We start from the raw sequence: 15,538 nt of genomic DNA on the forward strand, positions 1-15,538 counted from the left end.
GGTACTGTTATCTCCATAACAACCCAATCTATAAAACTGTCACACAGTTAACCCCTTCAATGAACACGGTAAAAAAAGAAATAAACAGCAAAAACTGTTTTTTTTATCATACAGCTGACTAAAAGTGCAATAAAATGTGATAAAAAAGTCATATATAAATAAAAATGATACCGCTAAAAATGTCATCTTGTCCTTCAAAGAAACACCTGACGCACAGCTCAATCAAGGAAAAAATAAAAGTTAAAGCTCTCAGTATACAGCAATGCAAAAACTAAATTTTGTGAATAAAATTGTTTTTATGGTGTAAAAGCGGCAAAACCTAAAAAACTATATACATTCAAAACACAGGAGAAAAAGGAGTTTTAAATGCAAAATATATTTATTGTAAACAAGGAGGGGTTAAGGCAGGAGATTTAAAACAAGTATGCAGGGCAGAAGTGGCAAAAAGATTATAGATGTCAAATACAAAGTTGTATATATACTAACAAGCAGGCATAAATAATATATATTAATAATATATGTATGCAGAAAACCCGTTAGGAGATACAGTGATCTCTTGCAGATCGAGTGTGAGATGAACTCTCCAAAGGACATAAAGTGCTATAGTGCAGATTGATTCATAAATAGAAGTTCATCCAAAAACACACACGAGCGGGTGTTCTGCATAGACTCACCCCATATGTAGAAAACTAAAATGCCTGCCCTGAAAAATTTCACAAGTGAAAAACATACCTATATTAGGAAAAAGACAAGGGATCGCCAATGCCACATAGATGCCCCGAATAAAGAGGTAACCCCCCGGCCCAACGACACGTGTTTCGCCAGGAGGGGGCAAGTGCACCCCATCTCACGGCTTCATCAGGAGGGAAGAATCTGTTGATTCTTCCCTCCTGATGAAGCCGTGAGATGGGGTGCACTTGCCCCCTCCTGGCGAAACACGTGTCGTTGGGCCGGGGGGTTACCTCTTTATTCGGGGCATCTATGTGGCATTGGCGATCCCTTGTCTTTTTCCTAATATAGGTATGTTTTTCACTTGTGAAATTTTTCAGGGCAGGCATTTTAGTTTTCTACATATGGGGTGAGTCTATGCAGAACACCCGCTCGTGTGTGTTTTTGGATGAACTTCTATTTATGAATCAATCTGCACTATAGCACTTTATGTCCTTTGGAGAGTTCATCTCACACTCGATCTGCAAGAGATCACTGTATCTCCTAACGGGTTTTCTGCATACATATATTATTAATATATATTATTTATGCCTGCTTGTTAGTATATATACAACTTTGTATTTGACATCTATAATCTTTTTGCCACTTCTGCCCTGCATACTTGTTTTAAATCTCCTGCCTTAACCCCTCCTTGTTTACAATAAATATATTTTGCATTTAAAACTCCTTTTTCTCCTGTGTTTTGAATGTTTTATATGGAGTTTGCATTGGTCTTTAGGGGACCTTGTTATGGTACCCTTCTGCCAATACTATAAAATGTTTTTTTGGAGCTTTGTATCGCTGAAAACTATATACATGTGGTATCGCTGTAATCCTACTGACCTGAAGAATAAACCTATCATCACTTTTACAGCACTGTGAACGACATAAAAAAAACTATTTCTGACTTGCTGTTTCTGCCTCACAAAAAGCAGGATAAAAAGTGATCGAAAAATATTAACGCATCCCGCAACATAACAAGCCCTCACATGACTGTTGGCAGAAATATAAAAAGCTATAGCCTTCAAAATTCTGTGATGCAAAAAAAAAAACCCCTTTATTTTGTAAAAAAGCATTTTTAGTGTGATAGTCGCCAAACCTAAAAAAAAAAAAAGAAAATATAAACCTGGTATCACTGTAATCATACTGACTGAAGTAATAAAGCCGCTTAATCACCTGTACTGCAAGAAGAACGGTGTAAAAAATAGTAATAAAGCCAATTCTTCAACTGCTGTTAATTTGTTCATTTTGCCTCCCAAAGATCGCAGTATTGCACAGCTCATATTTATCCAACGCTCTATGCTGAGCGCTTAAACCTGGGATTAAGTGTAAATCTCTGATAAATGTGATTCAGACAAAATTCCCATCTGAAAATTCACTGCAATGTGGCAGAGGGAGTCACTTTGAACTCCCTTCTGGCCTGTGGGACGGCGATGTCCATCTTTGTACGCTTCTTATTTTACGTGAACAAAAGTGAGGTCATCAACAGTTTTGTTTACCTTTGAAAAGACAGACACCTCTACACAGAGGCCAAACAGAGTCCGAAGTAACTCTGCTGCCTCGCTAGTGAATGGATCCGTCAGGGTTTCCCCTGAATCACATATTTCAGAGATGTAGATGGAAACCTTGATGTAAGCGCTCAGCATAGAGCACAGGATAACTGGAAATGATCCAAAATGTTCTCTACCCAAATTGCCACCAAATAGCATTCACCTCAACCCACAAAAACACAAGTCCCCACTCAGGTCTGTCATTTGTTAACGGAAATATAACGTGTTTGCACGTTATTGGTAACACAAAGGTTCTCAAAAAATGCTATGTCCCCACCCTTCTCAAAAAAGAAATCCAGCAAAATCTGCGCTCCCAAATCCAAATGCCTCTTTGTAGTGAGGAGCGCCTGCTTAATTTACGGGGTGGGTGCAGGTCTCCAGAAGCACGAGCTGGGCACACTGTACAGGCATTACAATGTACTGGGCACGACATGGGCTTATTTGTAACATTTAATTCTGCAACATTCACTGTGTTTGACAAAATGAGTGTTTTTCGGAGACTAAATCATCACTACACCCATAAATTACGCCCATCTGGAAATTAATTTCCAATATGTAGTCACTTGAGGGGGTTTCTGTTGTTTTGGTACGTAGGGGCTCTGCAAATGGAGTTCACAAACTATTCTAGGAAAATCTGTGCTCCAAAAATCAAATGGCGTTCCTTCCCTCATGAGCCCTGCGGTGCGGCAAAACTGTCCAGTACAGTCACATGTGGGGTATTTCCACGTTCAGGAGAAATTGTGTAACATATTTTGGGGCCACTTTTACCTATTTCCCTTGTGAAAATTGGAAATCTGGGGTTAAAACATAATTTCTTCAGCGCTCTATTGGGAGACCCAGACGATTGGGGTATAGCTACTGCCCTCTGGAGGCCACACAAAGCACTACATTAAAAGTGCAAGGCCCCTCCCCCTCTGGCTATACCCCCCCGTGGTATCACGGGTTCTCCAGTTTTAGCTTTGTGTGCGAAGGAGGTCAGACATCCACGCATAGCTCCACAGATTTTAGTCAGCAGTAGCTGCTGACTATTTCGGATGGAAGAAAAGAGGACACATATAGTGTTCCCAGCATGCTCCCTTCTCACCCCTGGATGGTGTTGTAAGGTTGAGGTACCTATTGCTGGTACGGAGGCTGGAGCCTGACATGCTGCTTTCCTTCCACATCCCCCTGAGGGGCTCTGTGGAAGTGGGATCCTGCCGGCCTCAAAGCTCTGACGCCGGGCTCCATCCACAGACCCATTTGAACCTGCTGGATACGGAGCTGGAGTACCGTTCAGGGACATGGCCCTGCACCATTACAGGTACTCTGTGTCCCCGTACACACAGGCACAGCACACTCCAGACTTGCTGGGTGTGCTAGTGCGCCGGGGACAGTAAAGGGTTACAGTCACTGCAGCCTTGCTGAGTGACTTTGTGTTTTGGGAACTACCGCGCCGGACGCTCCGGGAGCGGCGGCGCGGCTGGGACTTGTAGTTCGCCGGGGACTGGGCGCCGACCGCGCTTTTACGGCGGCGGCGCTGATAACTCCAGTCCCCGGCTTCTGCGGCCTAGTGCCGCTTCGTTCCCGCCCCCTCCCTGTCACTCAGGGAAGGGGACAGGCGCTGAGCAATCAGCAGCGCCGAGGGCTGGAGCCTTTTTACATGCTCCAGCCCTCTCACTGCACACTGTCGGGCGCCGGATTCCCGCTCTGCCTTGGGGCACGCCCACGGCCCGCCCCTACTCACACGAGCTGGGGAAGAAGCCGGCAGCCATTACTGGCAGTTCTTCAGGACTTTCGGCTCCAAGGCAGGACGGTGGCGATCATACACCCGCTTATAGCGGGCGGTAAGAGGCACATATAGTGCTGAAATCTGCAGTGTATACATGTTTTGTTTTTTAACTACATAGGTCGCTATATGCCCGCTTGGGGAGCGACTCATCAGCAGCAGGAAAGCAGGTGTGCTAAAGCACAGGCTTTCTAGGCTGCTTGTTTTACACGACTGAGGTGTTCATTTGTGTTTATGCTGATATGTACTGTACAGTCGCTAGTCTTAGCTATATTCTTCTGGAATGGCTAGACTACAGCAGCAGAAAACCAAGGGTGCTGGGGCACAGGTTTTTTTCTATGCTGCTTGTATTGCATGGGCTGCAGTGTGCATTTGTACTTGTGCTTGTATGCTATACATTGCACTGTATGGTCACTCTTCTGGGCTATATTCCCCTAGATGACCAGTCTACAGCAGCAGAAGAGCAGAGGTGCCAGGGCACAGGCTTCTATGCTGCTTGTATTGCATGTGCTGCAGTGTTCATTTGTACTTGTGCTTGTATGCTATACATTGCACTGTAGGGTCACTCTTCTGGGCTATATTCCCCTAGATGACTAGTATACAGCAGCAGAAGAGCAGGGGTGCCAGGGCACAGGCTTCTATGCTGCTTGTATTGCTTGTGCTGCAGTGGTCATTTGTACTTTATGCCTGTATGCTATACATTGCAATGTACGGTCACCAATCTTGGCTATATACTTCTAGATAGCTAGTCGGCAGCGGCAAAAAAGCAACACAGATTTCAGTGCTGTGTTTACTACATGGGATGCTGTTCATGACACCGTCCCATTGTGTGCATGCTCCCCTGTAGGTCTGCCGGGGTCTCTAGCACTTCGTCTGCCGGGGCTCTACTAGTTGGGGCCAAAGAAACCTCCTGTCAACTCTGTCCATGGACAGGGACGGAGTAGTCATAATATAGAGACTTGCACCCATGGGCAATCTACTTGACCAAAAGGCAGTTCTTCAGGGCTTTGATACTGACATCGCTCTCAATCCGGATACACCGGGTGGTAACGTCATACGGAATGATCCTATACCGTCCATCAATGGAAGGTTGGATCTTTCTCCCTCAGCTCCACCAGTGGAGATAGGAGACGAACAGGAGAAGTTCCATTTCAGTGTCTCACGCAGATATTGAGTGTTTTTCTGGCCACGCTGACTTCAGAGAAGCAGTCCAGGAACACCACGCTTACCAGATAAGCGTCTTCTCCAAACGTTTTTAGGATACACGTTATCCCTTTTTTCCCCTGACGTGGTCAGCGCGGGACCCAGGGTCCAAAGGTGGATTCTCCAATCTCCAGGCTTGCATATGGAGATGGGGCTTCACTTCAAGATGCCATTCACAGACAGATGGACTCTGGTTGAAATCTGTCTAGGAGGCTATCGGCGTGTCGGTTGCTCCGGCATCCACAGCCGTATTGGCAACCTAACCTTTTCTGCTGTTCTTGCGCAGCGGACCTTGAACAGGGACATCTGTACGCAATGTCTGCACTGCGACTTACCCTGTTAATACTGTCCTAAAAGTACAGTCGAGGTTTCGGTCCTTCCCAAGCTCCGGCAGGTCCCAATTGTCCTCGTGCAAAAGGGCTACAAAACCTCAGACGGGCTCAGATTCCGGCCGGGCTCAATCTCGCCCAAGGAAGGCAGTCGGAGGAACCGCTACCAAGGCGGTCTCCTCAGGACTCTCAGCTCTCTCTCTCTCTCTCTCTCCGCATCCGCGGTTGATGGCAGACTCCCCCGCCTTTGGCGACATTTAGCTGCCACAGGTCACTGACTGGTGGGTGACGGACATTGTGCTCACGTGCACAGGACAGTGTTCTGTTCTCGTCCTCCGACTCCATTCTTCAGAACGGCCCCACCTCTCCACCGAGCAGATGCCCTGCTGCAGGCGGTGGACGCTCTAAGAGCAGAAGGAGTGGAGATCCCTGGCCCCCCTCAGGAACGAGGGCGAGGGTTTGTACTCCAATCTCTTTGGGGCTCCAAAAATGGACGGTCCCTTCCGTCCTGTTCTGGTTCTGAAACTGCTCAACGAGCATGCGAACGCCAGGCGGTTCCGGATGGGATTCCTCCGATCCGTCATTGCCTCAATGTCTCGAGGAGACTTCCTTGCCTCAACAGACATCAAAGATGCCTATCGCCACGTGCCAATTGCTACGGAGCACCAACGTTTTCTACGTTTTGTGATAGGAGACGAACATCTTCTGTTCGTAGCTCTGCCATTCAGTCTGGCGACAGCCCCACGGGTGTTCACCAAGGTCATGGCAGCAGTGGTAGCAGTCTTGCACTCTCAGGGACACCCGGTGATCCCGTACTTGGACGATCTACTCGTCAAAGCACCCTCCCTCGAGGCATGCCAACGCAGCCTGAATGTTTCGCTGGAGACTCTCCAGACTTTCGGGTGGATCATCAATTTGGCAAGGTCAAATCTGTCTCCGACTCAATCACTAACGTATCTCGGCATGGAGTTTCATACTCTATCAGCCATAGTGAAGCTTCCGCTGAACCAGCAGCGTTCACTGCAGACAGAGGTGCAGTCTCTCCTTCAAGGCCAGTCGCACCCCTTAAGGCGCCTCATGCACTTCCTAAGGAAGATGGTGGCAGCCATCGAGGCAGTTATCTTTGCGCAGTTTCATCTGCGCCAACGGCAATGGGACATTCTCCGCCAATGGGATGGGCAGTCAACCTCCCTGGACGGGAAGTCTCCCTTTCCCTGACGGCCGAGGACTCTCTGCAATAGTGGCTTATTCCCACCTCATTGTCATAGCCCCCATCCTGGGCAGTGGTCACGACAGATACGAGTCTGTCGGGGTGGGGAGCAGTTTGTCTCCGCCACATGGCTCAGGGGACGTGGACTCAGCAGGAGTCCACCCTTCAGATCGATGTTCTGGAAATCGGGGCAGGGTATCTTACCCTATTAGCTTTCCAGAAGTGGCTAGAAAGAGAGCAGATCCGAATCCAGTCGGACATCTCCACAGCGGTGGCATACATCAACCACCAAGGAGGGACACGCAGTCAGCAGCCTTCCAGGAAGTCCGGCGAATCCTCATGTGGGTGGAGGACACAGCATCCACCATATCCGCAGTTCACATCCCGGGCGTAGAAAACTGGGAAGCAGACTTCCTCAGTCGCCAGGGCATGGACGCGGGGGAATGGTCCCTTCACCCGGACGTGTTTCAGGGAATCTGTTGCCGCTGGGGGGTGCCGGATGTCGACCTAATGGCGTCTCGGCACACCAACAAGGTCCCGGCATTTATGGCACGATCGCGCGATCACAGAGCTCTGGCGGCAGACGCCTTAGTGCAAGATTGGTCGCAGTTCCGGCTCACATATGTGTTTCCACCTCTGGCACTCTTGCCCAGAGTACTGCGCAAAAATCAGATCCGATTGCAGCCGCGTCATACTCGTCGCACCAGACTGGCCGAGGAGATCGTGGTATCCGGATCTGTGGCATCTCACGGTCGGCCGACCGGGGTCACTACCAGACCGACCAGACTTACTGTCTCAAGGGCCGTTTTCTCCATCGGAATTCTGCGGCCCTGAACCTGACTGTGTGGCCATTGAGTCATGGATCCTAGCATCTGCAGGATTATCTCAAGGAGTGGTTGCCACAATGAGACAAGCTAGAAAGTCGAATTCTGCTAAGATCTACCACAGGACGTGGAAGATTTTTCTTATCCTGGTGCTCTGCTCAGGGAGTGTCTCCCTGGCCATTTGCATTACCCAAGTTTCTTTCCTTCCTGCAATCGGGGTTAGAAAAGGGCTTGTCGCTCAGCTCCCTTAAAGGGCAAGTTTCGGCACTATCCGTGTTTTTTCAGAAGCGTCTAGCACGTCTTCCTAAGGTGCGCACGTTCCTGCAGGGGGTCTGTCATATTGTGCCCCCGTACAAGCGACCGTTAGATCCATGGGATCTGAACAGGGTACTAGTTGCTCTCCAGAAGCCGCCCTTCGAGCCTCTGAAGGAAGTTTCCTTTTCTCGGCTGTCGCAGAAAGTGGCGTTTCTTGTTGCGATCACATCGCTTCGGCGAGTGTCTGAGCTGGCAGCTCTGTCATCCAAGGCTCCCTTCCTGGTGTTCCACCAGGACAAGGTTGTGCTGCGCCCTATTCCGGAGTTTCTTCCTAAGGTCGTATCCTCTTTTCATCTTAATCAGGATATCTCCTTGCCTTCGTTTTGTCCTCATCCGGTTCACCGGTATGAAAAGGACTTACGTTTGCTAGATCTGGTGAGGGCACTCAGAATCTACATTTCCCGCACGGCGCCCATACGCCGTGCCGATGCACTTTTTGTCCTTGTCGCTGGTCCGCGCAAAGGGTTGCAGGCTTCTAAAGCCACCCTGGCTCGATGGATCAAAGAACCAATTCTAGAGGCCTAACGTTCTGCGGGGCTTCCGGTTCCTTCAGGGCTAAAAGCCCACTCAACCAGAGCCGTGGGTGCGTCCTGGGCATTACGTCACCAGGCTTCGGCTCAACAGGTGTGCCAGGCAGCTACCTGGTCCAGTCTGCACACTTTCACCAAGCATTATCAGGTGCATACCTATGCTTCGGCGGATGCCAGCTTAGGTAGAAGAGTCCTGCAGGCGGCAGTGACACCCCCGTAGGGGAGGGCTGTTTTGCAGCTCTAACATGAGGTATTTATTTACCCACCCAGGGACAGCTTTTGGACGTCCCAATCGTCTGGGTCTCCCAATAGAGCGCTGAAGAAGAAGGGAATTTTGTTACTTACCGTAAATTCCTTTTCTTCTAGCTCTTATTGGGAGACCCAGCACCCGCCCTGTTGTCCTTCGGGATGTTTTTTTGTTGTTTGCGGGTACACATGTTGTTCATGTTGAACGGTTTTTCAGTTCTCCGATGTTATTCGGAGTTAATTTGTTTAAACCAGTTAATGGCTTCCTCCTTCTTGCTTTGGCACTAAAACTGGAGAACCCGTGATACCACGGGGGGGTATAGCCAGAGGGGGAGGGGCCTTGCACTTTTAATGTAGTGCTTTGTGTGGCCTCCAGAGGGCAGTAGCTATACCCCAATCGTCTGGGTCTCCCAATAAGAGCTAGAAGAAAAGGAATTTACGGTAAGTAACAAAATTCCCTTCTTTAGTAGTAAAAATGTAATTATTTTTTCTTTATCTCCCAATAGTATAAAATATTTTGACAAACCTGTGGTATGAATATGCTCACTGCACCCGTACAATAATTCATTGAGAGGTGCAGTTTGTAAAATGGGGTCACTTGTGTGAAGTTTCTGCTGTTCTGGAACCTCAGGGGCTCTGTCAATGTGACATTGCACACTCAAACCATTCCAACTAAATCTGAACTCCAATGTGTCACAACATCCCTTCACTTGGCATAGTGCCTGAAAAGTAGTTTTCAACCGCATATGGGCTATTGGTAAACTGAGGAAAAATTGCACAACAAATTATATGGTCCGTTTTGTCCTGTTACCCTTGTGAAAAGGAAACAATTTGGGGTTAAAGCAACATTTTTGTGATTTAAACATGTATTTTTTCATTTTCACAGCTCAATGTTCTAAAATTCTATGAAGCACCTGGGAGTTTAAGGTGTTCACTAAACATCTTTTGAGGGGTCTAGTTTCCAAAATAAGGTCAATGGGAGGGGAACTCCACTGTTTAGGCAGTCAGGGGCTCTTCAAACGCGACATGGCGTCCACCAATGATTTCAGCTCATTTTGCATTTAAACGGTGCTCCTTCCCTTCCGAGCCTTGGCGTGTGCCCAAACAGTTGATTTCCACCACATGTGAGGTACCCGCATACTCAGGAGACATTGCACAACGAATTGAACAGTGCATTTTCTCCTGTTAAAATAAAAAGTGTTTCAGCTCACCACCATAACGCAAATTCCAGGATGAGAATGCGGACAGTGCTCGCAGGACTGAAGAGGCTGTAAATAATCAAGGAAAGGCGGAACCCCAGCACAAAACATCCATGGTGAATTTCGAAGTAAAAATAAAACTTCAAATTTTATTCCATAAGTTTAAAAGAGTAAAACATAACTCCTTCAGTCTACGTGTTTCAGACGCGATCGTCCTTAAGGGTACTTTACACGCTGCGATAGTGGTACCGATATCGCTAGCGAGCGTACCCGCCCCGTCGGTTGTACGACACGGGCAAATCGCTGACCGTGGCGCACAACATCGCTAACACCCGTCACACGGACTTACCTTCCCTGTGATGTCGCTCTGGCCGGCGATCCGCCTCCTTTCTAAGGGGGCGGTTTGTGCGGCATCACAGCAACGTCACACGGCAGCTGTCCAATAGCAGAGGAGGGGCGGAGATGAGCGGCCGGAACATGCCGCCCACCTTCTTCCTTCCTCATTGCCGGTGGACGCAGGTAAGGAGATGTTCGTCGTTCCTGCGATGTCACACATAGTGATGTGTGCTGCCGCAGGAACGACGAACAACATCGTACCTGCAGCAGCAACGATATTAAGGAAATGAACGACATGTCAACGAGCAATGATTTTTCACGTTTTTGCACTCGTTGATCGTCGCTCCTTGGTGTCACACGCTGTGATGTTGCTAACGGCGCCGGATGTGTGTCACTAACGATGTGACCACCGACGATATATCGGTAGCGATGTCGCAGCGTGTAAAGCACACTTTAGTCATGATCTGTTACCCTTGTGAAAATGAAAGATTTGAGGTTAAAACAACATTTCTGTGGTAAAAATGTATTTTTTCATTTTCACTGCTCAATGTTGAAAAATTCTGTGAAACACCTTGGGGGTTCAAGGTGCTCACCAAACATCTAGATAAGTTCCTTTAGGTGTCTAGTCCAAAATGGGGTCACTTCTGGGAGCTCCACTGTTTACGCACATCAGAGGCTCTCCAAACGCGACATCTTGTCCGCTAACGATTCCAGCTAATTTGCATTCAGAAATTTAAATGGCGTTTCTTCTCATCCGAGCTCTGCTGTGCTCCCAACCAGGAGATTTTCACCACATGTGGGGCATCAAATTGTTCAACAAATTGTATGGTGCATTTTCTCTTATTAAGGGTACTTTACACACTGCAACATCGCTAGCGATCTCGTTAGCGATGTGAAATTCTAGATCGCAAGTGCGATCTTTCGAGGTCGCACATAGGTCATTTTACGCATGTGCGATCTCGAAAAATCGCACTTGCGATCTAGAATTTCACATCGCTAACGAGATCGCTAGCGATGTTGCAGTGTGTAAAGTACCCTTTACCCTTGGGAAAATGCAAAAATTTGGGGTTAAAGTAACATTTTTGTAGGAAAAAGTAAAATTATCATTTTTTCCTTCTACACAACTACAAAAAATACAACCAAAAGTGGCTCCCCTAGATCAAAACATTCACACAACTACACATAAAGGAAACCATTGACTAGGACTAAAAACTTACTGTATGCCATTATATATCCAAACTCACTTAATGCATGCATTGTAACTGCAAAAAACTCACCAGGTTGACAGAACTGTTAACCAAGTGTAAAAAAACCTCTGATCTCTGTATGTAAATTGCTTTGTTACTCCCCGGTTAACCCTATATCACCATGACCCCTTTTTTTCCTACTGTTACCCCAAGCTATCCCAACTCATGTCTCCCCATTTTAACTTGCAAAATCAATAAAAACATTTGAATTACATTGGTTCAGTTCTTTTAAAGCTCTTATAGGGTTAATAAACTTCTTGGATGGGGTTTTGAGCAGTGTGAGGGGTGCAGTTTTTAGAATGGTGTCAATTTTGGGTATTTTCTGTCACCTAGGACCCTCAAAGTCACTTCAAATGTGAAGTAGTCCCTAAAAAAATGGTTTTGTAAAGTCTGTTGGAAAAAATTAAAAATTACTGATAAACTTCCTTACCAAAAAATTATAGATCACAAATTGCGCTGATGTAAAGTAGACATGTGGGAAATATTATTTAGTAACTACCGTATTTTTCGGATTAAGACGCACTTTTCCTCCCAAAAATTTGGGAGGAAAATGAGGGGTGCGTCTTAAAATCCGAATATAGCTTTACCTAGGGTCCTGTCTGTGCGGCGATCGGCGGCCAGGTACCTGTGCTTGCGTGCGGCTGGCAGCCGGGTACCTGTGCTTGTGTGCGGGTGGCAGCCGGGTACCTGTGGTTGCGTGCGGGCGGCAGTCAGGTGCCTGTGCCTACGTGCGGGCAGCAGCCGGGTGCCTGTGTGCGGGCAGCAGCCGGGTGCCTGACGGTGCCGGCTGCCTCTCTGTGCGGGTGGGCAGGCTGCCTGCTGGCTGCCACTATGTGTGTGCGGGCGGCTGTGCAGCAGGTTACCCAGTGTGTCCGCGGTCCCAGTTTCAATAGATGGCACCGGGAGCAGGTGCGTGCGCAGATGAAGCTCTTGGATGAGAGCTCCATCTGCGCACGTGCCGCTCCGGGAGTCAGCGCGTGCGCAGATGAAGCCCTTGGATGAGAGCTCCATCTGCGCACGTGCCGCTCCGGGAGTCAGCACGTGCGCAGATGAAGCCCTTGGATGAGAGCTCCATCTGCGCATGCGCCACTCCAGGTGCCATCATTTGAACCAGGACCGTGGACACTGGGACACTCACCACACCGGCCTGCTGCCCCACTCACCCGCCTTCGCTGCTGCCGCCACCACGGACCCCGCCGCGCCTGCCACCACGGACCCCGCCGCGCCTGCCACCACGGACCCCGCCACGCCTGCCACCACGGACCCCGCCGCACCTGCCACCACGGACCCCGCCGCACCTGCCACCACGGACCCCGCCGCACCTGCCACCACGGACCCCGCCGCACCTGCCACCACGGACCCCGCCGCACCTGCCACCATGGACCCCTCCGCACCTGCCACCACGGACCCCACCGCCACTGACCCGCCGCGCCTACCAGCACAACCTCTGCCTCCTGTGACCCCGCTTCACCACCACTGCTGCCCACCTCCGGTAAGACAGCACCGAAGTATAAGACGGACCCCATTTTTATTTTTTTACCTTTTTTATGTCTAAATTTGGGGTGCGTCTTATAATCCGGTGCGTCTTATAAAGCAAAAAATACGGTATGTTGTCTGACATAACTCTCAGATTTAAATACATAAAAATTCAAATTTTGAATATTGGAAAATTTTAAAAATTTTGCAATATTTTCACAAATAAATGCAAAAAATATTGTCTTAAATTTACCACTATCATGAAGTACAATATGCCACAAAAAACAATCTCAGAATCACTGGGATCCATTGAAGCGTTCCAGAGTTATAACCTCATAGTGACACTGGGCAGAATTGAAACACAATAGCCCGGTCGTGAAGGTAAAAACCAGGCTTAGGGGTGAAAGGGTTAACAGGAAAGCGAAGTCTGGAAACACATTTCAGTTTAGACTGTAAATATTGGAGTTTGTAAATGACAATACAGACACTGCTGTTTTTATATTCCTTTTTCTTTATTATCAGTTTAAAAATTGATATTTTGTTGATGTTCTCATTTGGAATTACATGTACTCGTGTAGACGGTAATAAATGCCATTATGAGGATTGAGCTCTCTCTCTGGTTTTAAACGCTGGGTTTATACCATAATGTATAAAAGAGGGAGAGCCAGCACTGCTTGAGAATGGCATGTAACAAATAAAAAGTGGAAATTCACTCTTTTTTTGAGAATATATATATATATATATATATATATATATATATATATATATATATATATATATATATATATATATATATAAAAAAATAATATATATAATATAATATAATATTATAATTCTGATTCTGATGTCAGACTTCTCTGTCAGTGGCTTGTCTCTTTCGGACCAAAAGATAGTCCGGATTCTTCCTTCCTTAGCGTTATCTGTTGGGGGCTAGTCAGGAGTCCTCCTACACATTAGGCTGTGATATCAGTGGGTTTATCCAACTTTAATGTAATAAGTATTGGGGTCTTTAGTGTGCATACAGCTGTCTGTCACTGATTGGAATCACATGTGACACTCCTAAACACAAAAAATCAGAGGTTTATAGAAATGAAATACTAGTTATCTATCCTCATAAAATATCTCCCCCCTGCTCTAGGCCGAGCTGCTCATAAATGGGTCTACACATACAGTGGAGTGGGCAGACTGCAGATAGTTTCACTAGTCGAGATACTAGAAACATTAGGGTCTATTTACTCAACTTACTGGTTTTCTTACATGAGCTGTCCTAGAGAGAAGAGCCAGGGGAGAATTAGGAAACGATCTAGAAGACTGTGAGGCCGATCACTGACAACCCTATCTATTGTACCCTGCTTCTATCAGGAGCTTGACCGATGAAAACCATGATATTTGTATAGTGCTTTGTTTGCTTATTTTATGTGAAATGTTTGTGTCACTCATGACTTTTCCACAATGTCTACTCAATAGGTCTCCCATACCTGTGGGCCCGATATGATAGGAAGCCAACAAAACAGGCAGAAAAGAGGTTTAAAAAATATCTCTATTCAAAAGGAAACTCCAAAGGTTTGTGCTGTTGATTTACCAGTGGCAATATTAATTTACATGTTACCATTACCATTGAATATTCCGGAGTGCATTTGTCCTAAAGTGTAAAAGTGGTTGTCTTGTTCGTTACAATAAATTTTGCTTTACTGGAGACTTGCATAGACTGTCTGCATAGGACAGGCCCAATACTGTATAATTCTATATTATTAGGCTGTAGTCTTATGGTTTTTTCAACACAATTTACCAAATTATTGTGCTTTTTGTTTTCTTACCCTTCTTCCGAGAGCCGTAACTTTTTTTGCGTTTTTCTTTTTTATGGTGTTCATTTTGCAGTATAAATGACCTGATAACATGATTCTTCTAGTCATTATGATTGAGGTAATATCACACTTGCATAGTTCTAATTTTTTTCTTTTTTTTAACTAAAAAATTCTCAACGAAACGTAGCAAGTCTGGAGTTTGTTTTTCTTCATGAGGTTTACTGTACTGATTTATATTTTGAGCAAACTTTTACTTACACAGTGATACAAAATATGTCCATTTTTAGTTTCTTTGTATTCTTAAACTAGTTGTTCAATACTTTTAGGGCTCTTTTCCACTTGTGTACCGCTTCCGATGCGAGAGCTGCGGGTGGCAGCCGAGGGTCATGCGACTGAGATGCGATCTTGATATCGCATTATATCACAGCTACAGAGAAGAGGGAGGGAGCACTTACTCCCATCTCCTCCATTGTCTTTTCAAATTCAATTTGATATATTCCAGGGGTCAATTCTATCTCAAAAATATATTATAAACCCCAACTTTTTAAAAAATTCCTTTATTATACAAAAAGCTAAACAGACTCATAGACATAAAAACATACAATGTCTCAGCTGGATTCAACCAATAAGGGGGTAGATACATTGCAATATATAATTCATCCTTCTTTCACGATTCGATACCTATTTCCCCTCATCAATAAATTCCTCAGAGGGAAAAATTGCAATTTTTCAAAGGTTTATATATACTTCATACCATTATTCACATTATATATACATTTTTTATAAATACCTATT

The 15,538-nt window shown here is 46.3% G+C and overlaps 1 protein-coding gene across 1 annotated transcript in view; it reads left to right on the forward strand.

Annotated features, from left to right (window-relative positions):
• Positions 1–15,538, forward strand: part of RLIG1 (RNA 5'-phosphate and 3'-OH ligase 1) — a 55,873-nt gene that overhangs the window by 28,020 nt on the left and 12,315 nt on the right. The window contains exon 3 of the mRNA XM_075342432.1: positions 14,406–14,501. Coding sequence (XP_075198547.1) covers positions 14,406–14,501 — 96 coding nt within the window. The remainder of the gene's footprint in view (positions 1–14,405; positions 14,502–15,538) is intronic.

This window comes from Anomaloglossus baeobatrachus, chromosome 4 (genome assembly GCF_048569485.1).
Source record: "Anomaloglossus baeobatrachus isolate aAnoBae1 chromosome 4, aAnoBae1.hap1, whole genome shotgun sequence".
In the NCBI taxonomy this organism is placed as follows: domain Eukaryota; kingdom Metazoa; phylum Chordata; class Amphibia; order Anura; family Aromobatidae; genus Anomaloglossus; species Anomaloglossus baeobatrachus.